General features: G+C 42.4%; 1 protein-coding gene across 2 annotated transcripts; it reads right to left on the reverse strand.

The window, feature by feature from the left end:
- Positions 1 to 3,290: 3,290 nt before the first annotated feature.
- Positions 3,291 to 7,248, reverse strand: ARF6 (ADP ribosylation factor 6). Of its 2 annotated transcripts, none has more exons than XM_056133376.1 (2): positions 7,124 to 7,248; positions 3,291 to 6,975 (listed from the first exon to the last, which is right to left on the reverse strand). In XM_056133376.1, the coding sequence occupies exon 2, from the start codon at positions 6,500 to 6,502 to the stop codon at positions 5,975 to 5,977; it is 528 nt and encodes a 175-aa protein (XP_055989351.1). In that variant the 5' UTR covers positions 6,503 to 6,975; positions 7,124 to 7,248; the 3' UTR covers positions 3,291 to 5,974. The 2 variants fall into 2 exon arrangements, with proteins under 2 accessions (XP_055989351.1, XP_055989350.1); XM_056133375.1 differs by having other exon boundaries at positions 7,082 to 7,237.
- Between the last annotated feature and the right edge of the window lie 17,379 nt (positions 7,249 to 24,627).

A 24,627-nucleotide genomic window follows, 5' to 3' on the forward strand; every position in this document is an offset into this window, starting at 1 on the left:
GATGCTCAGCCCTGCAGTGCTGGTCTTAACAGTTTGGTGCTCAGGAAGCCATGCAGATACAATTTAGAACCCCACATGCTAGGCATTTGCTCTACTAGTTGAGTTTTAAATACAACATCCCCCAATGTAAGCTTTCTTCCTTTTTTTTTAATAAAATATATTCACTAAGTATACTAAATGAATTATTTTAGGTCATTAGTCTACATTAATCACACTCTAAGCATAGTATAGGCTGCCTGAGTCCAAAGTTTGGTTCTGCTATTACTACTGGATTTCTGTGGGTCTTGGTTTTCTGAACTATAAAACTGGATTCTTTCTCAAAAAGATGTGAGAATTAAAAGAATCAAAACACATGAAAACTATTAGAACAATATCTGGCAGGTGGCAAACATTTCAAAAAATGCTCTTAATTCTTCACATTTCTCAGTTTTCTCTTCGGACATATATTCAACCTAGGACTTAATTCATAAAACTAGTAAAGGTAAAGGTAAAAGGTAAAGGCCCTCCCGTTGATCGTCGATTTGCTCGAGCGGGCCCAGTAACGTCTCCACTGGAGACTTTGTTGTTACTGTGTTTGGCATATCGAATACTCTCGGTAGCTTGCCGGGCTCTCATAAAACTAGTAGGAGTGAAAAAATAAAAACCTTTAGCAATACAAAAATAAAAAATTTTAGCAATAAAAAAATATAGAAAACACTTCAGTTTGCCCTGTTTTTAACATCAAGATTCAAACCCCTTCTACAATTCACAAAATTCCATTTAGGGCTCAGGATGTGACTCAGTGCATATACCTCAAGGCTCTGGATTGGATCCCTGGCATGGGGGGGGGGGGGGATTTTTTGTTTCATTTCCATCAGATTATAATCGTTTTAGGAAGATCTATTCAGTTTTGATAGAAAGCTGCTTTTATGCTCATAAGCAGTTTCACACAGGTCTTTCCAAGAAGAACTATTTTATTCTTTGAAGTCCCTTTGTAACTGTCCTTCCTAACACTTTCATAACCTGCTAAATTATTTTTAGTTTCTCTTCTCAAACAGTTATAGATTCCCAAAACCTATTATATAAATAATACAGCTCAAGTCTCTAAGCAACGAATAATTCATGTGTAGATTAATTTTCCAAGTTTATATTAGAGGAGTAATACTAGAAGAAACCAAATACCAGACAACACATTAGTTTTTCAAGTCAGTAACACTTCTTCTTACAAAGAGTCATAATAGAAAATAGTGAACTCAGAACTTAATTACAGTAATATAAAATGAATAAAAACAAATCAGTGATGTTATCTGAACTTATCCCAAACTATTCCCAGTTACCTCAAGGAAAAGAAACCTTTAACAGGGAAGCATATGTAACTTGCATTCTAAAGATCCTAAAACTACCATAAAAATAAGAGACCATTTCAAATAAAATGGCTCACAATTCTTAAAAGAATGCAAAATTGAACCTGCTTTCATACACAGAAGAAACATATCCATATTAAAGCACTATGTCTCAAGGATCATTAGTTGTTCAAATGAGATAAAATTGTACACCAGTGCTTTCCTGAACAATTAGATTCAAAAGGCCTTCACTTTACACTGCTTAATTTTCTACATATTTTGGTAATATTTAAAAAGTTGAGTTTTAGACTTGGGTCATCAAATATTTCTTCATAAATGGACTAACAGCAGGTATTTTAGGTTTTTCAGGCTGAATTCTTTTCACCGTCACATATTTACATTTTCATAAAAACCCTTAAAATAATTTTAAAATGTAAAAATCATTCTAGCTCAGTCTCTATAAACAGGTCAGTCATATTTGCCCTTAGCAATGTTAATTTCCACACCTTTGCTCTACACTACATATTATCTTTTCGTTACTATGCCAATCCCACTGATACCTTTTCCTTTAAATGTTTGTTGAGTCACCTTCTCAAAGAGGCCTTCCCTAACACTTTCTACCTTACCCCTATAACAACCATACTATAGTATATAATAGCGTATCACTTAACATTTTTATCTAATCTTTGTCATCAGATAAATATCCTTCCCACCCCCACCCACATAAATTCCATGAAGGCAAATATTTTGTTTTTTTCAAAACAAAAATGATGTATCCCCTCAACCGAGAACAATAAAAGCATTTTAGTAGGTTCTCAACAAATAAATCTATCCTCACCTTACAAAACAAATACTATAAAGGAAATATACATCCAGATTCAATAATTTAACAAGTAAAACGGCATTTAAGGATAAGATTTGACAAATATTTTAAAATTGTTTCAAGCAATCATAAAACACTGTGGAAAAAGAACCTTGGAAAAGCATTTTCATACTGCCTCACAAAGTACAATTCGTAAAGATTAATTCTCTGCTAGTTTGCCATTATTTCATCTGTCAGTTCCAAACCCCTCCACAGACCTGTTCTGTACTTTGATCTCACCTGTATGTATTCCCTGCCCTTTCAACTGACTAATCAAGTCTGGCAACTTGAAAGTTTAGCAGAGCAGGGAAAAGTTACTTTGCCCCTTCTTTGGCTCCACCTCCAACATTTCCTTTCCCATAGAATTTCTAACTTGCACTCTCCCAATTTGTCTTTACAATGAACATAAAGCAAAATGTTAGGTTCACTTGAACCCTAAACTCCAAATACATAATACTCATTTGTCAGATTTAAAAGTCATTTTTAATTGCGTTTTTTTTTTTTACAATTTAACCCTGTAAGAGAAAAGATTTTTCCTTACCATAACTGAAACGTGTAACTTGGCAAGATAGTCAAGAAACCACTTTGGGAATTGAGTAAGCTCCACCACCTTTCAATTATAACTAGTATATTTCTAATTAAGTTAAACCTTTTTCCCAAGTTATTCATTCTATTTCTACATGGCTACAAATCACCATTCTCAGACAAGCAACTTGACTTTTGAAAGACATAACTTTTTAAAATCCATGTCAACTGATAAGAATTAAGATTTAGACAAAATTCTTTACTATTAGAAAATGTAAGGCCATGCATTGAAAAAAAAATTTAAAAACAACAGTAACAAATTAAAACTTCCATAGAACCTTAATTTCTGGAAACATACTGAACTATTTTTGCAACCTGTTATCACAAAATCAAATCCATGAATGAAGGACAAACCTTTTACAGCCAGCAGTGCAAGAACCAAATCATTTTTTTCTTCTTATAAAAGCTAGGGACTCCCATGTTAAGTCACTTTATACCATATATTCCTAGAGAATAATTTGGCCCAACACACAACATAAACCATTTAATCTAGTTCAATCGAGTAACATAACGTGAGAAACTGCAGTGTAATTCCTTTATTTTCTGCATATTAGTGCTTTACCAACACTACAACCATAAAGAACACAATTCCAAGTACTGTACTTTTTTAGTTTGGGGAGATCACAGTCTACAGACTCATTTACTTATTAGACAAGATTAACCTCATTCAAAACTTACTGCAGTTTTATAAATTCACATAGATACAGAAATTGATGCAATTAAACAAAAACTTCAGGATCTTATTTTCATTCTTAAATTGTAAATTTTTCTGCGGGTTATAATTACCTGCCCCATAATCACCACTGAATATGGTTCAATTTAACTACATCAATTATCAACCTTCTTATATCCTTTAAAGAAAATGTAAGTAAAAATTACAATTTCTTGCCAAGATTTAGGGCTTCCCAAATTTCAAATGTTTCCCCTTCCCCCTCCCCACTAGACATTTCCCAAAAACATCTCTCCTGCAACATTCAATAGCAATCACTTGATGTATAAAAATTTAACTGTATGTCCCCAGTTATTTAAGACACAAAAAAAAAAATGGCTGCCTACCAGTCCGTCACAAGTTAGAAATACTACATTTAAGAATTAACATGAGGGTTTTCAAGTTTCCTCCAGTTTAAGCATTTATACCTTTGTGCTTGTCTTATTTTAGGATGTTACTATAATATTGGTATTTCTATAATCCAAGTTTATGTACCTTAAAATGTAATCATTTAAAACACTAAGAATTAAAACTTATGGTGGAGCTTTGGGAATTTCAAAAGCAACTAAAAATGTTCTTTATTATGTCTGACAGCTTCATTTCTAGAGATACTTCTAAAGTGAAACTGAGAAGGCAAGAGTTGCATTTTTTTTTTCATTCAAAAATCCCTCTGCACCATCAGGAGCCTACATCATAGCACCTTTTCTCATTTGCTCTGTAAGTATGCTTGTCAGGTGTTTTAGTTTGAATAGTAAATTTTGTAACCTTATGCTTCTCATACATCTTTGGTAAAAGCTCCATTATACAATATGGCCAAAGCACGAAGGACCAATAACGTCCAACTGTATATACCATGATATCCCGCAAATTTTAGTTTTCAGACACCCTCATAAAACCCACTTCACCTTTCCTGTATACTGCCTCTGTAGGCTTCGTTGCCAAAATTCCCTAAGTTTAACTCCTCGAGGATCTCTAAAATTAATCCTTAAGGCTATGTGAGAACCAGATGTTGTTTTGCAAGTCCATATCAAGCATTAACATTTGGTTCAAAGTACTATAGTGGTCTCAATAGTCTAGTAACTGGACCTAACCAGCTAAGTGATCTTGTTAGGATCTAGGTATCACCAGTGAGCACACCGTTTACCCTTGAAGAAAAATTAGTTTACATTCATTGTCATCTGTAGGTTCTTTCATCCTACTTCTTCCCCTTTAATCACTCAAGTCTACACATTCACTCACATTTCCTTCCTTTAAAGGAGACGGTCTATTACCTATTACCGAACCAACAAGATATGACTATTCGCATGAGTTAATTCTGCAATCAAATAGAATTAAATACCTTTATAAAACATGTTTTCCAGTGTTCTAATTAATGGAGATGTGGATCACTCATCTATTAAAGTCTTATCTTCAGCTTAATCAGTTGCAGTAAAGTGAAAATAGGAATGTGTATTTTCCCAACTAGGTAAAAGGTGCTTAGGATTTGAATTTTTGGATGCTTCATTAATGAATAAACAATAAAGGAACTTAAGAGCTATTGGTCTTAGATATTTGACACAAGGTAAAAGTATATATTCCAGTTTTGCCCAAGTCACATAACATCTAAAATATTTAATCGGTGTGTGGCATACACCATTATTATTGCTCCTTTTTCTGCAGAGATATTTTGGAATTAAAAATAGGAAAAACAGTAAAACTGCTAACTCTGCAGTGAAAAAAACCTCTCTTTGATGGGTTACATTGAACTTTTATGCAGTGTTAGCTATGTAGAGGGGAACTCCAATTTTAACCCTACTCATGCATGATGTTTCAGAACTTAATAAGTGACATTTCAAAGAACCCCTTATATTATCTGTTTAACACTGATGTGCAACTGGAACATATTTCAATGGTATTACTCATTATTTGCCCTTGTGGGCTGTACACTATACTGGTCTTCGATGTCAAAGATCACACTTGAAATTACTAAATTAGAACTTGTAAGAGGGGGGAAGGCCTTAAACATAAAAGACAAACGGCAGTTTGATTATGCAATAATTTTCAGTTTACTAGATGAAACAGACTTGCAACACAGTCTGCATGAATGCAAAATAAGCCATCTACAGCAAGTGATACGGAAACTGGGCAAAAAGGAAAAAAGCATACATTGGAGGAAAAAAGATTCTCTCAAAATTTAAAAAAAAAAAAATCAAACCATTATTTAAGGAATTTATACCCAGAACGGCTATATTTTTCCCCCCATCCCATTTGCTGGAAGTCAACAAGAGCTTTTTTTTTCTTTTTAGCACTTTGTGTTCATTTCAAAAGTCGGATCATCCTAACGCAAAGCCGAGAAGGAAAAAAAAAATAAAGAAAAAACGAACCAACCAAGTAAAGCCCCTAACCCGCCCCTCCCGCAAACGTGGAACAGGAACTCCGGAGTTCAACCTCGAGCGAGAAAAGCGACCCCGGGGCGCGGCGACCATCCAGGGCCGGGGCCGCGGGGGGGAGCGCGCATTAGGACTTGTAGTTGGACGTCAACCACGTGAGCCCCTCGTAGAGTCCGTCCCCCGTGGTGGCGCAGGAGGGCTGCACATACCAGTTCCGGTCCCGGATGCGGGTCAGGCCCAGTTTCTCCTGGATCTCGTGGGGCTTCATGGCGTCGGGCAGGTCCTGCTTGTTGGCGAAGATGAGGATGATGGCGTCCCGCATCTCCCGGTCGTTGATGATGCGGTGTAGCTCCTGGCGGGCCTCGTCGATGCGGTCGCGGTCGGCGCAGTCCACCACGAAGATGAGCCCCTGGGTCCCGGTGTAGTAGTGCCGCCACAGCGGCCGGATCTTGTCCTGGCCGCCCACATCCCACACGTTGAACTTGACGTTTTTGTAAGTCACCGTCTCCACGTTGAAGCCCACCGTGGGGATGGTGGTCACCGACTGGCCCAGCTTCAACTTGTACAGGATCGTGGTCTTGCCGGCCGCGTCCAGGCCCAGCATGAGGATCCGCATCTCCTTGTTACCGAAGATCTTGGACAGCACCTTCCCCATCGCGACGGCGGAGCCGGGGCCGGGGGCATTCAGGGGTCCCGGTTCTTCCGCTCACCCCCACAGCGCCGCCGCGAAATCGAAACGCCGCGTCCCGGCCGCGAGGGCGCCCGTGCGGCCTGCGTGGGTGGCGGCGCCGGGGTGCCGGGGGAGGCCGAGGCGCCGGCCCGCCGCTCACTCGGACATCACCGCCCGGAGCCCGGGATTCCGCCGCTGCTCGCCGCCGGGGCCCGACGTCTGCGCCCGACGAGCAGCCGCCGCCCTGCTGAGGCGCGGCCCGGCCCGGAACTGCCCTTCCCCCCCCGCCGGCGCAGCACGAGCGCCGCCGCGGTGCCCGCTCCGCCGCCGCCTGTTCTGCGGCGCCCCCGGCCCGGCCGTCGGTCCGCGAACACCAGGCTCCCCCCGGGCTCAGGCCACCCGTGCGGCTCCGGAGCCCCGGCGGGTCATTGATCCTCGCAGGAAACTCCGTGCGCTGCCTGCAAGAGACATAGAGAAAGAAACCAGTTAGAGCTGGGACGCCCCTAGGGAAGCAGAGGGCCCCCCCCAAGGGCCGGCTTTTCCTGCTGCGCCCCCGGAGGATACCTCCAGCCGCCGCCCCGAGCGCGGGATCCCTCCGGCCTCTACCTCCTCCTCCCAGCTCTGCCGCCGCCGCCGCCGGAAAAGGCGCCGAGGAAACCGCCTCACTTCCCCTCCCGAGTACGCAGGCGCGGTAGGACCCGCCCGTTCGGACGAGAGCGACCTCTAGCCGGAGCGCGGCCCGCGCGCACAGCGTCAGGGGCGTGGCCACGCTCGGCGCAGGCGGTGCTACGGCGGCTCAGAGGGCCCGGGGGTGGTGCCAGCTCCCGCTCCCAGACCCGCGGGAACTCGTGCTGCTGCCGCGGCGGCGGCGGCCCGCGCCCACCTGTCGCTTCTCTAGCCCCGCCTCCCGCGTCCGACTTCCTCTTCCTCCCCTCGCTCCTGCTCCACCCTCGCTCGAAACAGAGGAGCCCCGACGCTCCGCATACCACTGGGTGGGGCTCGCGGGCAGCCAGCGCCCGACCGTGAACGCCTCCCTGTCCTCCCTCCAGGCCCGCTTTTGAACTCTTTTTATTTTTTTCCCGCCAGATGCTCCGCCTAATGTCGCCATCCTTCCCCGGCCGTGGCGCGTCCTCAGTCTCCCCGGAACACCCTACCCGCTTTGATTCCGCAGTTCTTGAGAAAAGGCGCGTGGGAGGCGCGGTGTCGGGCGGAACCAGCCCGTGCGGCGGTGCCCTCACGGGGTCTGGGTTTGCGCCTCACCTGGTTCACTTAAGTATGCTGCGTCCGCACCCGTCTCATCAGGACCAGCGCACGAGAATCTTTAGTATCGCAGTATCCGGAATTTCCGTGCCTTTTCACCGCCTTTTCAACTTTCTTAGTGGTAGGCGGTAACTTCCCGTATTTAAGTCATCGCCTTTTCATGGTTCTGCAGCTCCTGGCCCACCCAGGCGACTGGAGCTTTCCCATCCACAGAGTTAGCACAAGGTTTGGGATCAGTGAGATTGCCACGATTGGATCTGGAAAGTTGATTGTCTCGTGTAATGAATGTGATAGTGACCTTGCTCTCTGCATCCTGTTTGAGGACTAGATAATAGATGCGGAAGACCTTAGGGATTCCCTTATATCACCTGTTTAGTAATAAAGCTACAATTCAAGTGGAGGGGCAGAATGATGGAACAGTAGTGAATAAAACATCTGGCCAAAGAAAGGTGGAACAGCGGGTAGGGTGCATACTTATCACACAGCGGACTGGATTCGATTCAATCGCCGGCACCACTTAGATTCACCACACCCAGCCGAGAATGATCCCTGAGCACCGCAAATATGGCCCCAAAAAATCAATCAAATAAATAATATAGGGTGAAGTCATAAATGAACCACAATAAGGAGGGGAGAATATTTTTTAAGAAAAAAAAACATAGTATATGTTGGCTTTTTTAGAATTTCACAATTTAAGGAAATAAAACAGCCTTAAGTGGACATACTAAAGTATGTAATAGTCTCTCAATTTATTAGTTCCCCTACACTTTAAAAACTAGTGGTGTACTACGAAAAGAAGATAAATCAATTGAGGTTGAAATTGATTTATTTCAATTATTTCACCCCTCTCCAGTTTTTATTATTTTTAAATAATGATCACACAGCAAACCAAGTAATAGAATTTTGAATTTGTTTTGTTTGGAGGCCACACCCAGCGATTATCAGGGGTGACTCCTGGCTCGGTGCTCAGGGATTCCCCTCCTCTGGCCCCCTCTGCAGGGCTCCTGAGACCACAAAGGATGCTGGAGATCAAAGCCTGGTAAGCAATGTGCAAGGCAAGTACCCTCTCCAGCCCCAATAACATAACGTTTTGTTTTGTTTTGGGGTCACACCTGGTGATGTTCAGGAGTTACTCCTGGCTCTACACTCAGGAATTCTGGCGGTACTCAGGAGACCATATGGGATACCAGCGATCAAACTCTGGTTGGCCACGTGCAAGGCACTCCAGCCTTGTAATAAGAATTTTAAAACAAATCATTTAGCTATATGACAGTTTAAAAAGACTGAATTTTAATGAAACCAAAATATATACAAGAGTAGCAAGTTAAGCAACAACTACATCGTTCACGGATAGTTTGTTTTCTTGATTCCTTCTAAAACAATTCAAAAAGTAAATTTCTAATTTAAAACTTTCCAGGCAATAAAGTCTTACAGAAAACTAAAATGGAATTTATGAAACAAAATATTACAGTTCCCAGTTTGTACTGTTTTACTCTATAAAGTTTTAAACACAAATGAAAGTTCTAAAAACCTTAGGAGAAAAAAAATGATTCTACTTCTTAAAGTCTAGAAAAAGATCCCTGCAACCTACTTATAAATAGGCTTCTCTTGAAACATGGGGAAAAAATGTTCATATGACCTTCTATTAAAGAAATACAAATAGGGGCTGCAGCAATGGCTCAGTGGGTAGGGCGTTTGCCTTGCACGCGGCCATCCCGGCTTCGATTCCCAGCATCCCATATGGTCCCCTGAGCATCACCAGGAGTAATTCCTGAGTGCAGAGCCAGGAGTAACCCCTGTATATCGCCAGGTGTGACCCAAAAAGCAAAGAAATAAATACAAATCAAAGTCACAATAATAAACATCTCATACCTGTATCAGTGAACTACATCATTTCATGATTTCTGACTGTCACTGTCACTGTCCTCCCGTTGTTCATCGATTTTCTCGAGCGGGCCAGTAACATCTCCATCGTGAGACTTTGTTGTTACTGTGTTTGGCATATCGAATATGTCACGGGTAACTTGCCGTACGGGCGAGATACTCTTGGTAGCTTGCCGGGCTCTCTGAGAGGGGCAAAGGAATCGAACTCGGGTTGGCCATGTTGGCTGCGTGCAAGGCAAACCCCCTACCTGCTGTGCTATTGCTCCAGCCCCATGATTTTTGACATTTTCAATAAACAAGTGATATGCATATGATACTCCTTTGCACATGAAAAGAAAAGCTCTCTATTGGCACAGAAGATTTAATACAGCAGGTAGGATGCTTGCTTTGCATACCGCTTACCCAGATTCAATCCCTGGCATCCCTTATGGTCCCCCTGAGCACCACCAGGAGTAATTCCCAAGTGCAGAGCCAGCAGTAACCTTGAGCATCACCATTTGTGGCCCAAAACACAAAATAAAACCAGACAAACAAAAAGCTCTTCAACAAGGATGTTGAGCAAACTGGACAGTGAAAATCAAAAGAGTGAAACAGGACCGTTCTGTAACTCTGTGCACAAAAATAAATTTTAAATTAATTAAACGTTCGAATATCAGATCTGAAACCATAAAATACATAGAAGAAAATACATAGAGATGTCTTTGAGGATTCAGTCTCAAATGCAAGGGAAATGACAACAAATTAACAGTACTAAATCAAAAGATTTCTGTAAAATGAGAAAAAAAACAGAGGAATGAAAAGATAATCTACTGAATGGGTGTAGGGTAACGTTGGTTTGCCCTTCCTCCCTTGCTGCTGGGAGCTTATGTTTGTTAATTGCCCCTCAACCTGTCAATTGCCTTTGTCTCTGACTTGTAAATATTGTCTGTCTTTTCTCCTTAATGTCCTTTGCATGATTCACTATTCACTATTTCAGAGCAATTGCTTTTTGTATGGATACAAGAAGACAGTTAAAAAGACAAGCCTGTGACTTGGGAGTTGATCGACTCCAGATAATATTACCTCCTGGACATCTGCTCTCTCGACTTTTTTAAGCCTCAGTTGCCCTTACTTCGTAGATCTCCAAAAGCAGGATCCCAACAAGGGACTGGATGGACCCAGGGCAAGTGGTGAGCTATGAGCTACCCTGGCATCGAAATGGGCCTGGCCAAAGTGCCCTAATGCTTAACTATAAGAGCTTGGTCATGGACAAATTCTGTCATGATCCAAAAGTAATAACTAGATTTGGACCTTGCTAGGGTTAGGAATGATTAATTTGGCCTGAGCACTATAATCTGAATCTGTGGTGAGATGTCCCCAGGAGAGTCACCCTACAAGCCTAAAAGTATCTATTGCTATGTGTCCATACAGAATGATAAATATTAGGAAGTAGAATAAAAGATTCTAATTAAGTTGCTGATCTAAGGAGAGGAGAAACACCTTAAGGGTTGTTTTGCCCTTGTGGGATGCAGGTGGTTGGGAAGATTGGGAAAAAAAAAAATTGATCTCGCTTCCCGTGGGGAGGCGTGGTTGGGGAGGCGTGGTGAGAGGATAAAAAAGAATGACTACGAGAAAGGGGAGATTGATGGAGAGAGGGGATTGACGGAGAGAGGGGATTGAGAGAGAAAGGAGAGAAGAGGAGATAGCAGAGGGATAGAGACAGATATACAGCGGGAAGAAAGAATTGCGCGGTTAGAGCGAGAGAGAGAGAGAGAGAGAGAGAGAGAAGAGTTGGAGAGAGCTTGGAGAGATGAAGATTGAATAAATGGCAACTAATCAGCTACCAGCTTGGCCCTCGTTCTTCATTCATTTGTCCAAGGCAACAGCCGTCCCAAGTGGAGAAATGACTCGAGAGCAATGAATGTGGGCGGCGAGAGAAAGCTGCCTGGAGAGCCCTGGAACATCCTTTTACATATAATCCCCTCGCGAGAGGAGTTTACGCAGCTCTTCATGAATGAGGAGGAGCTTACACAGCTAGAGAGTGGGAGTTTACACAAATGGAAAAGATATTTTGCTCTCAATAATTTAAAAATATAGCCCAACGAAAAAGTGGGCAGAATATTTGAATAGCTACTTCTCCAAAGAGGACATATAGATGACCAAAAGACACATGAAAAGGAATGCTTGTTTGACTTACTATTAAAGAAATACAAATCAAAGTCACAAGAATAAAACATACTGCATCAATGAATTCCATCAAAAAAGACTATTGGGCTAGAAAGACAATACAGCAGGTAAGACAAATGCTTTGCATGCAGCAAACCTAAGATCTACCTCTGGATAGAGACCCCTATGTCCTCAGAGCCTCACCAGAAATGATCCCTCTGTTCCCTGAGCACAAGCCTGGAGTAACCCCTGAACACCACTGGGTATGACCCAAAAAGAAAACAAAACAGAACTGAAGTTACCCAGACAGGAAAGGTGGGAAAGAGAGGGGGAAATGGTGTGGTCTTCACTGCTGTAGTTAAAGGTATTAACATTTTGAAGTTTCAAAAATGTAAACAATGGATTGGACAGATAGTTCAGCAGGTAGGGCACTTGACTTGCACATAGCAGACCCAGGTCTGGTCTCTGTCATCCCACCATGGTCTGCATACTCCTGGCAGAGTAACCACTGAGTACCACTTTCAAAAACAAAGCAAACAAAAGTAAACAAAATATAAAATGAATCAAACTATTGAAAGAAAACATAGGAGTGGATAAAAATTAGTAAATATAAAATTTCTGAACCATAACATCAAAAGCATAGTCAGAAAAATAAAAATTACTAATAAAGCCAGACAGACTTTATAGGGGTTAAGGCTTGCAAATGGCTGAGCCTGGTTTGATTCCTGGTCTCCTAAGCACCACCAAGAGTGATCCCTGGGCACAGAGCTAGGAGTAAGCCCAGAGCACCATCAGATGTGGCCCCAAAATAAAGCCCAAAAGAAAACAAAACATTTTTTTTAAAAAATTGGATATTGATTAAAATTCGGTCACGGTCCTCCCATTATTCATCGATTTGCTCGAGCGGGCCCAGTAACATCTCCACCATGAGACTTGTTACTGTGTTTGGCATATTGAGTACATCATGGTTAGCTTGCCAGGCTTTGCCGTGCAGGCGAGATACTCTCGGTAGTTTGCCCGGCTCTCCAAGAGGGGTGGAGGAATCGAACCCGGCTCAGCCAGGCTGGCTGTGCGCAAGGCAAACACAGCCCTTCCACTGTGCTATTGCTCCAGCTCTGTTTAAAATTAACCTTATTTATTTATTTATTTATTTGCTTTTTGGATTACAACCAGCGATACTCAGGAGTTACTTCTGGCTCTGCACTCAGGAATTAACCCTGGTGGTGCTCAGGGGACCATATGGGTTGCTGGGATTCAAACCCAGGTCAGCCGCGTGCAAGGCAAATGCCCTACCCACTGTGCTATCGCTCCAGCCCCATTAACCTTATTTTTAAAATGGCTACATTTTCTGCTTTTAAAATGAAGGGAGCTGGAGAGATTGTACAGTGATTACTTGCCTTGTATGTGGTCAACTTGGGTACTATCCTCAGCATCCCAATAGTCCCCTGAGCACAGGTAGGAGTGACCTTGAACATCACCAGATGTGACCCTAAACAAAAAAAAAAAAATAGAATAAAGGAGGCCAGAGATATAGTACAGGGGTTAAGGCATTCACCTTCATGCAACCAACCCTGCTTTGGTCCCTGACACTGCATATGGTCCCCCAAGCACATAGCCCAGAGTAGCTCCTGAACACTGACAGGTATGGACCAAGCTCATTCCCCAAATAATAAAATAAAGAAACATTCTTTAATAGTACCCTGTTGCTTAGCCCTTTTTAATTTCTAGACCTCTTAAAATTCATTCCATAATGACTCTGTCTATATTTATTTATTTTTTATTTGTGCAGCACCAAAAGCAATTCTGATCACCTGGTAAGGGTAGTCTGACCACACACCTGTTTGGGAAAGATGTTTGTTTCCTCTTATGCCTTCATTTTGAGTCCTGAGTTCAGACTTACCCAGAGATCCATTTACCTAACAGTCCTCATGTATCTATTAGCACTAGAAATAACAAGACATTTAGAAGCTATAATAAAATAAATCTTTAGAAAAAAATTACTTTCCAACTGAAATTTGAGCATTAACTTGACCTATTTGAAACTTCCAAGAGAAATTTTCTATCTTTTCATTTGAATCCTTAGTACCTGCATAATGATGGTAAATAGTGAAATGAAATTTCAAACATTATTTATGTCAATACAGTAAAGAGAGACTTGAAAATAAAACCAAAAAGTCAATATATGCACAATGAAAAGAAAGTAATTTTCGTTAATAAATATAATTGTTACGCTAAGAGGGTGTAGCACTGTAGCACTGTCCTCCCATTGTTCATCGATTTGCTCGAGCGGGCCCAGTAACGTCTCCATTGTGAGACTTGTTACTGTGTTTGGCATATTGAATACGTCACGGGTAGCTTGCCAGGCTTTGCCATGCAGGCGGGAAACTCTCGGTAGCTTGCTGGGCTCTCCGAGAGGGGCGGAGGAATCGAACCCGGCTCTGCGGGCCGGCCACACAAGGCCTACCGCTGTGCTATCAGTCCAGCCCACTAAGAGGGTGAGATTATTTAAAAATATTTGAAGGGATATTACAGAAACCAAAATAATAGTTTACGCTCTCATCCTCTCCCACACCAGTACCCAACTACTTTGTAATTACTTCTCTTTGACCATAAAGGAACTATGTTCAGTCAAAACATTGACCACTTACTTTGGTTATGTGTGAGTATGAGAACCGCTCACACTTAACAATGTTTTTAGTTTTGCTTTTGTGACAAGGCACTCCTGGTCAGGGATAACTCCTGGCTTGGCACTCAGAATTCATTCCTGGCAGTACTTGGGGAATATATGGAATGCCAGGGATTGAACCCGGGTCAGCCAGAAACAAGATAAACACATACCTGCTGTATTATGTCTCCTGCCCACATGCTTAACTGCTAAAAGTAGTAATGATAGAACTCAAAATGAAATGTTATTTCCAATATCAGAAGAATATTTTTCAGCTAAAGGAAAATTACTACTTCAGCTTGACTGATGCAGAGTTTACAGTATTGATGCTCTGGGGGGGAAAGTTTTGTTTGGCTTTTTCAGAGCAGAAAAAACTAAATAATTCATCCTATTTAATTGGAATCCCCAAATTTTGTGATTAAGTAATAGAGTAGCAGTGCACGTCATGTTTGCAGTAACAGTTGGTGGGCTTGGAGTTGTCAACATTTGTTAGGCTGAAAGCTCAGGTGTGTTTTATTACAGAGCCTGAGTATGACTTTTAAGGGAATCACAAATCTGTAGACAAAATCTGTCTTACCTGAGTGCCTGAGAACAGACAAATGGATAAAGAAACTATGACATATCTACATAATGGAATACTACACAGCTGTTAGGAAAAATGAAGTCATGAAATTTCTCTATAAAAGGATGGACATGGAGAGTACCATGCTGAGTGAAATGAGTCAGAAGGAGAGGGACAGATATAGAATGACTGAATTCATTTGTGGTATATATATATTACATAATATATATATACATATATATATATATTAGAAGACCATTGCCAGCGAAAACAGGGGCTAGGAGTATTGGTCAATAGCTGGAATCAACCACAAGTGTGTGGGGCAGAGGGTAGGTAAGATAGAAATGGAACCAGAATCCCCTGAGTATCGCCAAGAGTAATTCCTGAGTGCAGAGCCAGGAGTAACCCCTGTGCTTTGCTGGGTGTGACCCAAAAATAAAAAAAAAAGAAGAAAAAGAAAAAAGAAAAGGGACCAGTATGACAATAATAGCTGGAAATGATCACGCTGGACAAGAAATGAGTGTTAAAAGTAGGTGAAGAGGTATTCCCGACAACCCTTCAGTATCTATACTGCAAACCACAATGCCCCAAAGGAGAGGAGGGGCACTAGAGAAGGGGTGGGGGTAATGGGAGAGTAAATTGGGGACACTGGTACTGAGAAATGTACACTGGTGGAGTGATGGGTGTTGGAACACTGTATGACGAAACCTAGTCATGGACTACTTTGTAAGGATCTATCTCACTGTGACTCAATTTTTTAAATCCTTGTTTTATTTATATAGTGGTGCTAGTTTTACATTTTCTAAATTACAGGCAATGTTTGCTTGTTTGTTTGTTTGTTTGTTTGGGGGGAGGGGAGTCACACCTAACAATGCTCGAAGATGCTCCTGGCTCTACACTCAGGAATTATCCTCATGGTGCTTGGGGGAACATGTGAGATGTAAGGGATTGAACCCTGCCATCAGCCTTGCATACCGGCTTGCGTACACATATGGGCTAAACCCATATGCCAGGCTGATGCCAGGGACTGAACCCTGGAGTCAGCGTTGCAAGGAAAGCATCTTACCTCCTGTACTATCTCTCCAGCTCTATAGACTTTTTTTTTTATGTTTCCTACCCTTGGGTAGGGTGTTTGCCTTGCACGTGGCTGACCTGGGTTCGATTCCTCTGTCCCTCTTGGAAAGCCTGACAAGCTACCGAGAGTATCCCACCCCTACAGCAGAGCCTAGCAAGCTCCCCGTGGCGTATTCGATATGCCAAAAACAGTAACAAGAAGTTTCACTTCGTGTTCCTGGAGCAAGCAGACGCCATTGGGGAATCACACTACGCTAACACGCAACAAGGACGAATGGCGATGTTACTGGTGCCTGCTCGAGCAAATCGATGAACAACGAAACGACAGTGCTACAGTGCTGTGTTTCCTAAGTTTGTTGCTGTTTTTGTTGGTTTTCCCTTACTGTTAAGATATATGAAGAATGTAGCATATAAGAAAGATACTGACCTCTAGTAGGTGAATGAGTGACAATGATACCAAACAAATAGATGCCCTGTCTTATTTCCTGACTTGTTTAGACATTCAGCAACTCAAGGAGAGCCTTCTAAAGACCGAGTTTCTAGTAAAAACAAAGTGGAAGGACATGCCATGTTACAAAACCCAGATGAAAAAATTAGTCTTTGAAAAAGTTGGTAAGTCAGTAAACTTACATTTAAAGAGAGAAAATAATTGAATGAAATTTTTAATTATTAGTAGAGAAGAAAGCTGAAAGGAAGAATCTTCGAGGAAAAGTAAAGAAGAAAGAAAGAAAAAAAATTAAAGTATTGTATTTTAAGAGAAAGTCTAGGCAATGTTGTAAACTGATATGCTGACCTGATTCAAAAACCAATTTTGAGGTGGAAAGAGAAAATCTGTCATAAAAGCATGACCAGGTAAATTCATGTGACATTTTCTATCCACTGCTTTTAAAATCTTACTTTATGTACACAAAGTTTGTGTGCCAGGAAAAATCGTTGAAGTCGTTTTTTTACTGTTCAATATCTTTGAACTATCAGTATATAATTGCTTATATCATAAGTTATGGTTTTGAGCACATCTACCAAGATTTATGAGTGTGGAAATGGTAAAATCTTAGGTAAATGTTACACTGTAACCAATTTAACAAGGCTTAGCTGTAAAAATTTATGGGGTTGTTTCTGTTTCAGTAAGGAAGATTTATACCAATAGGCTTAGAATGACACCTACTGGATTTACATTCACAAGTAAGAACTGGATAACATAAATTTGTTGAATGAAACGCTGATTTCAGGGATAACGTTATAGTTTCATAAATAGGGTCTAGAGGATGCTGTAACCCTCTCTGGTGAATTAGGGTGACCGTTTCTGTGCTTCCCTGTAGAAAGGAGGTCAGCCAGTGTGCTGACTTCCAACTTAACTAGATTAACTCCAGAGAGATTTTGAAACAGTTTCTGATGTTTGAAATCATTTAAAAAATATATATAAAATGTGTCTTTCTGGCCCAGAAAGATAGTACAACATTAGCAGTAGGAAAATACTCGCTTTGCACCACTGGATTGCACCAGCCAATATACCTTTGAGTATATAACTACAGGTATAATTATTAAAGCACATGGTTACTGCATTTATAACTTTTTTTTTCTTACTTTTGTCTCTGTACTGAGTGGCCACTCCTGATGGACTTGGGAGACCATATGTGGAGCCAGAAATCAAACCTGGGTTAGCCTCATGCAAGACATGATGGCTATAATACATCTCTGGCCACTGTATTTGTAACTTTTTGAGAAATTGCCAAACTATTTTTCAATAAAGTACATGCACTATTTTATATTCATCCCAGAAATGTAAGAAAGTCCCAATTTCTCTATAGTTTTATTAACACTTATTTTAGATTCTTTTTTTAAAAAAACTATAATGATCATAGTATGTGAAATGGCATCTCTGTCTCTGATTTTAACTTCATTTCCTTAAGTACAAGTGATATAGGGTTAATACTTAGAATTAATAACTTACTACATTAATGAACTATTTTTCATGATGGAATCTCACTCTTCTAAATTTATATTGTTTTAATGCATGAATATATTTATATTAGCTTTAATAGTAATAATGTCATAACAGAATTTGTACTTTTCTCTTTTTTTTTTTTTTTTGCTTTTTGGGTCACACCCAGCGTTGTCTCTACAACGTAATGCTAAAAAAGCCTCACACAAAAGCTTAAAATTCACCCCTCTAAAATAAAAGTGAAAGTAGGTTGTCATTTGAAACTTAGAAAGTCTGAGTTCTTCCAACTGAGGACAGCTTTTATCCTCCATCACCTCCTCTTAGGGAAAACTCTAGGATTTTTACAGCTGGGACCAGCAGTCCAGCAAGATTAAATTCTTATTTTTCCTATCTTAGTCATTAAGGAAGCCCTTTGAGGGTCCAAGGTGAATAATACTAACCTTTATATTGTCTAATTACACCACACCAAGTAACTTGATTGTATTCCTCTTTGTATTTTTATTCTTTTTTTTTAATGTAAGAGTACTGCTATTTATTCAGCCACTGATTAAGCTGATTGAATTGAGCATGAACTCCACATAACCTTTTTTTAATTGGATCACCATGAGATATTTACAAAACTTTCACGTTCGAGATTCAGCCATACAATGATCGAACACCATCCCTCCACCAGTGCACACTTTCCACCACCAGTGTTCCCAGTGCATTCCCCCCAACCCCATCTCAGTCCTCACCCTGCCTCCATGGCAGGAAATTTCCCCGATACTCTCTCTCTCTCTACTTTTGGGCATTAGGTTTTGCTCGAATTTTCTCACCACCATTCAAGCTTGCCTGCCAAGGGCAGATGCTATATCATTTATTGTCCGTTACTCATTTTTAATATCATGGGTGACGCAGCCACACGCTTCTGGAATCCTAAATTGTAAATGATGGGGTTTCAGAGACATTTCTATAGGGCACTAATCCATTTTAGGATTCAATTAGGTGTCTCTGAACCAGGGCAGTTGGTGTGCTGCGATGGCGCCCGGAGGCATATTGTGGGGGTGACAGCCAGGCTGTTGAGGGGGTAGGAAGCTGGGGAGGGACAGCATGGTGCCTCTGCTGCCATGCAGCATGGAGATTTAATCCCGCAACCCACATACCGGGGTCTTGCTTGTGGAAGCTCTTGGTCGCTGGGATTCATCAGGAGTAGGAGGGGAGAGTGCACCTGCTTCATCTGGGGTGTAGCACTGTAGCACTGTCCTGTCATTCATCGATTTGCTCGAGCGAGCACCAGTAACATCTCCATTGTGAGACTTGTTGTTACTGTTTTTGGCATATCTAATACGCCATGGGGAGCTTGCTAGGCTCTGCCGTGTGGGCGGAATACTCTTGGTAGTTTGCTGGGCTCTCCGAGAGGGACGGAGGAACCAAACCCAGTGGACCGCGTGCAAGGCAAATGCCCTACCCGCTGTGCTATCACTCCAGCAAATCAAATCAAATACCAAATTAAAATAAATAATGCCTTCTCAGTATAGTTAGGAACTTGTAATAGTATTATGGCTAATTTTTAGTCACACTGTTGATCCTCGTCTTCTTTGTGGCATTGGTTGATGATGCACTTATGTGTATAAGGTGCTCTTAGTATGCACAACTAAACTGTGCCCAATCTTTGGCACGTCCAATAACACCCCTCTTCATTTTTTATTGAGGTATCCTAGTTTGTATTATTATTGAAGTCATTATTTTATAGATGCAGAGCTACTACAAAAATCCTCCCACAAGTGTTTCAAGATCCCTCTACCATTCTCCTCTGGTCCCTACTCCCCATCTGCTCAGTTCCCAGTTCTATTGACCATGTCTCAGACTCCTCTTTCTGCCCTTTGCCCAGTCATGAATCAAAACAGGGGAGCACACTTCAGTCCTTTTATCAGAAGTTGTCTGCCCCCCCCACCCCCCCCACCTCATGTCTGGTCTTAGTTCGTGGATCCATAGAGATAGCTGCAGAGGTTTTTACATGTTCACCACATCCACTGTGTGCCTAGATAAACTGACCTCTTGTTTTCCTGCAGGTTCAATTTCTGTAGTCTGGAGACCGTGAAGGAGGTCACTCTGCTCACTCTTACCCCATGTTAAGAGCTGCTGACATATGTCCTTTGAACTTAAAGTTCAAAATTATTGGTCAATAAAATCTAATGATGATGTAATACATTTGTCTCCGTGTCATCATATCCGTTATTTCCAATGACACTTTAGACGAGGTGATTGAGTTTCAAAACTTCAAATGGATTCAAAGAACCGCCAATCACTGCTGAATCTTGCTACGTGTCAAGTGACATTACAGCTTGGAATATTATTTCCAGGTTCGAAATGAGCCCCTTCTGGTGGAAGACTCGAGAACACCATTTAGCCTTTGTCTTTTACTTGTCTGTCTGCTCAGAATCAGTCATCTCGGGACCCACATAAGAAAACAGGGACCAGGCAGAGCCAATTCTTTGTTTCCTAGCAATGAATGGGCTTTCTGCAGCCCCTCTCTTCACTGCGGCCTTTCTGATCTTTCTAAAGCACAAATCCAAGATCCTCTCGCTGACCCCCAAGGATAGACCCACAAGTTCTTGGTAACTCACAAGACCCCTTCTTGGTTTGGTTTGCATCTAGAATTCTAGAATTCTAGAATTATCTCTCATTTCATTGCTTTGGTAACTTCACATCTGAGTTCTGTCTTCTCCCAGAGTGTCTTTGCGCAGGATGCCGCTGATCTTGACTCTTCCTCTCCATAAGATCATTCTCTTTCCTCTATCTTTTGGTCTTGTGGATAAAGATCACTAGAGAATTAGTTAAGGATCAGCGGACATTAGACCAAAAGACAAAAAAAAAAAAAAAAGACCATCTGGGGTGCTCCGGTGAAATTGGTTCAGTATATGACTTGGAGAGATCTCTGGCTCTGTGGTGTCTTCTGGGACTCGCTGCTGTGTGTCTGGCTTTTGATCTCTTTTGATATTTATTTATGGGTCTCTGAAGCAAGGCCAGTAATAGAGTTTACAGGGTGGCGCTGGAGTTGGTTTGTGGGGGTGACTGCCAGTGTTTCCAGGTGAATTGAGAAGTGGGGGGGGAGGTAGCCCACCCCAACTCCGTGAAAGCCTGGAGATTTCAGTCACAAAACCCGCATACCCAAATTTTCAGCAGATTATATCTTGGTAAGGTCCGTCCTGAGACAGTGGAGTAGGCCAGGGTTATGGCAGCAATTTGGGATTGTGGACGCAAGCAGTTGCTGGGGGTTCTGCTTGGGCAGGCACAGGCCAACCTGCCCCCCTCTGATTTACCCCAGTCTGTTCAACCATGGGCGGGTCCAAGATTAATTGTGACTTTCAATCTCTTTTGAGATTTATCTAAACGTCTCTGAAATAAGGCCAATAAATGAGCTTGTATAGCTGAACCGCAGGTGGCTTGTGGGCATGGCTCCCACATACCTAACTTTTGGCTGTTTAATTTCTTGGTAAACTTGGTCCCAAGTTGTTGGGGTCCTACCAAAGGCACAGTAGCAATTTTGGGGTGTCAGGAAGCCTGAAGGCACCATCAGGCTGCTGATGCACTTGCCCCGCAGGTACAGGTTGACCATAACCCCTGTACTTCTATTCTTAAAACTAACCTTTATCCACAAGATTTATCGTTAACTCTTTAGGTAACCCAGCTCATGACAGGCGCTCAATTAATTAGATGAATGAATGAAAAGTAATAAAGTGAATGAAAAATAAATAAATACTTTAGGATTGTTATCTCAATTCTCTCTCACTTAAGAAAAGCTGTATGCAATTTAAAATATTTTCCTATCAAAAGTCAACTGTTCAAATATGTTGACCTTGGTAAATCAATAATAGGACTTAACAAAAAACAAATTTGCCATTCTTTTTGTTTTATCTTTTGGGTCACCCTGTGCAGTGCTCAGGGGTTACTCCTGATTCTACACTCAGGAATCACTCCTCATGGTGCTCAGGGGACTGTATGGGGTGTGGGAATGGAACCCTGGTTGGTAAGGCAAGCCCCTTAGCTACTGTTCTATCATTCATACACCGCTAATTACTCTTACTGAGTGTGATGTTAACATAAGTTTGTAAAGTGTCAAACAAAGAAAGTATTCAAGTTTTATCTGACGAAAGTGAGATATCCTAATGCATTCTAATACTTTCATAACCGTTCAATAAAAAACAGTGGAAAGCTTTTGAAGTACTGGTGTGAAGAGATAGAATCAATAGCTACGATAAGGTCTGTTAAATCTCGAATTTCAATGTGTGAAGTTTTAGTGGGAGGAGATGATTTATTCCCGGTTAGATCAGAATCAGTGTAACAAATGGCCAGGGTATAATGGCATCCCACCAAGTTCTAAAACCCTTAAAAACATATCCACCGAACTGTGGAATGAAAAAGTCCAAGTCTGTCTACGTCGAAGAGAACAGACTTAGTTTCACTTAGAGCTGCACTTTTTTTGCATTCTAATGCTGGACAAGCAACGTGGTGCATGGTTAGGATCTAGTCTCGCATTTAAAACCCTTCGGCCAGAAACGATTTTTTTGATCAACGAGTCACCCTATTAAGGATCCTGTACTCAGGCGTGGCTCGACTTAGGTGTTTTAAGTCAAAGTGTTTTGTAAGTAGTAGAATCAGCGTCAGTTCGCTGGGGTCAAATCTCCAGTCGGCAAACAATGCACTCCAACGAGAATCCTTCCCGCAGCTGCGAGTTGGCGAGAGAAAACGGGCTGCAGGCTGTCCCTAGCAGGGGGACACAACCCAGGGCCAGAAGAGACCGAGGCCACCGAGGTGATTTAGTCCTCCTGCTCCCCAGCCGAACCCCACTTGGGCTATGGGTCCCGCCACCCCTCCGGGTGGCCCCGCTTCTCCCGGGGGGAGCAGCCCTCCACCTCCCTCTGGGCTCTGCCCCACCACCTCTCCTCTACCCCCCACACCCCACCGCCCGTCCGGTGGTCCCACCTTCCCTCCTGCAGGCTCCTGCATTTGGGGGTCAGGCGGCCTCCGCGCGGGCTGCTAACCCGGCCGCACAGAGCTGAGACCCAGTCCGCGGGGAGCTCCTCGTGCACTGGTGGGATGCGACCCCATTGCCCCCACTTTTCTTTCGCCGCGTCCACCACTTCCTCCAGTGGTCTCTCGGGGGCCTAGAAATGGGCCCTGGGAGATGTGTCCGGCCTGCTTTGCCAGTCGGTGCTCCAAGCTTGATAGCTGCGGAGACCCAAGGGCTGAACCCAATTGAGCCAAAACCTTTCTGCACCAACGACGCCTGCAAACCTGACCCCATGTTGTTCGCCTCTAACGTCCGCAGAGGACTGGTTTAGAAATGTCTCGAGGGCCGGAGAGATAGCAGAGCCGGGATGGCGCTCTCGTTGCACACAGCGGCGCACCCGGGTTCCATCCTCGATATCCCATAGGGTCCAGCAGGAGTACCAGCAGAAGCGATCCCTGTGTGCAGCGCCAGGAGTAAGCCCCGAGTACCACAGGGTGTGCCCCTCCCCCCTCGCCTCCACGCACCCCTCAAAATGCCTTGAGCATCTTGGGTTGGAGTTTTGTAAACAGATTGAGATAGCAAATTTGGAATTAGAGACTAAGATGTCTTGTTAAATGCCTCAAAACCAGCCAAGTTTCAGTTTGTTTTCAAACTGCAAAAATCCCCTGTAACCAGACACGGATTTAGGGGGGTTTTTAGCATTGCTTAAAAACCAATAATTTGGGTAACAAATGGGGCAAGGAGAAAGGGGAATCCTTGCATACTGTTGGTGAGAATATAAGCTAGTACAGTCACTATGGAAAACAGTATGGAAGTGCCTCAGGACACTAAATAGAATATCATATGATGCCACAGTCCCACTTTGGGGTATAGATCCAAAGAGAAGGAAATGTTCTGATACACACAAATAAGTGGAATGATAAGTGTCAGTCAACTTGTATACTTGTTTGTTTTTCATTTTTGGACCACAACCATTGGTGCTCAGGTGTTACTCCTAGCTTTGCACTAAAGAATTACTCCTGATGGCCCTAGGGGGGCATATGAGATAATAGAAATTAAACCAGAGTTTCCCTACTACCCTCTGCAATATTGTTTGGGTCCCAAATCAACTGGATGGAGGTAATCCTTTCATGATTATGAATCCTTTCAAATGTTTATTAGTCACATAATCATTTTGTATACTTTGTGTTTTCTTTATGGAATGCCAGATATTAAACCCAGAAACTCATACAAGGAAAGGGCCCCAAAACTGAACTACATCTGTGACACCACATTGTACACTTTAGTCTTTCAATTTTGTGAGTTATGGTTATGCTTCAGCGGAGCTGAGGGTGAAACTAGTCACAAAACAACAACAAAAACAAGAAACACTGATTTTGTGCATGGGGGCTGCAGTACTGCCAACAGGTCAACCTGTACTGGCAGGGAGCAAGTACATCAGCAGCCTGATGGTTCTTCAGGCTTTCTGATACCCCAAAATTGCTGCTATGTCTCTGACCAGACCCCAACAACTCAGGACCAAGTTTCCTGAGAAATTAAACAGCCAAATGTTAGGTATGTGGGAGCTATACCTAAAAACTACTTC

Source organism: Sorex fumeus, unplaced genomic scaffold, assembly GCF_029834395.1.
Source record: "Sorex fumeus unplaced genomic scaffold, SorFum_2.1 ptg000098l, whole genome shotgun sequence".
Classification (NCBI taxonomy): domain Eukaryota; kingdom Metazoa; phylum Chordata; class Mammalia; order Eulipotyphla; family Soricidae; genus Sorex; species Sorex fumeus.

Excerpts from the sequence above, each read along its gene's own strand:
- ARF6 (XM_056133376.1), bottom strand. The coding sequence starts at position 6,502 with ATGGGGAAGGTGCTGTCCAAGATCTTCGGTAACAAGGAGATGCGGATC.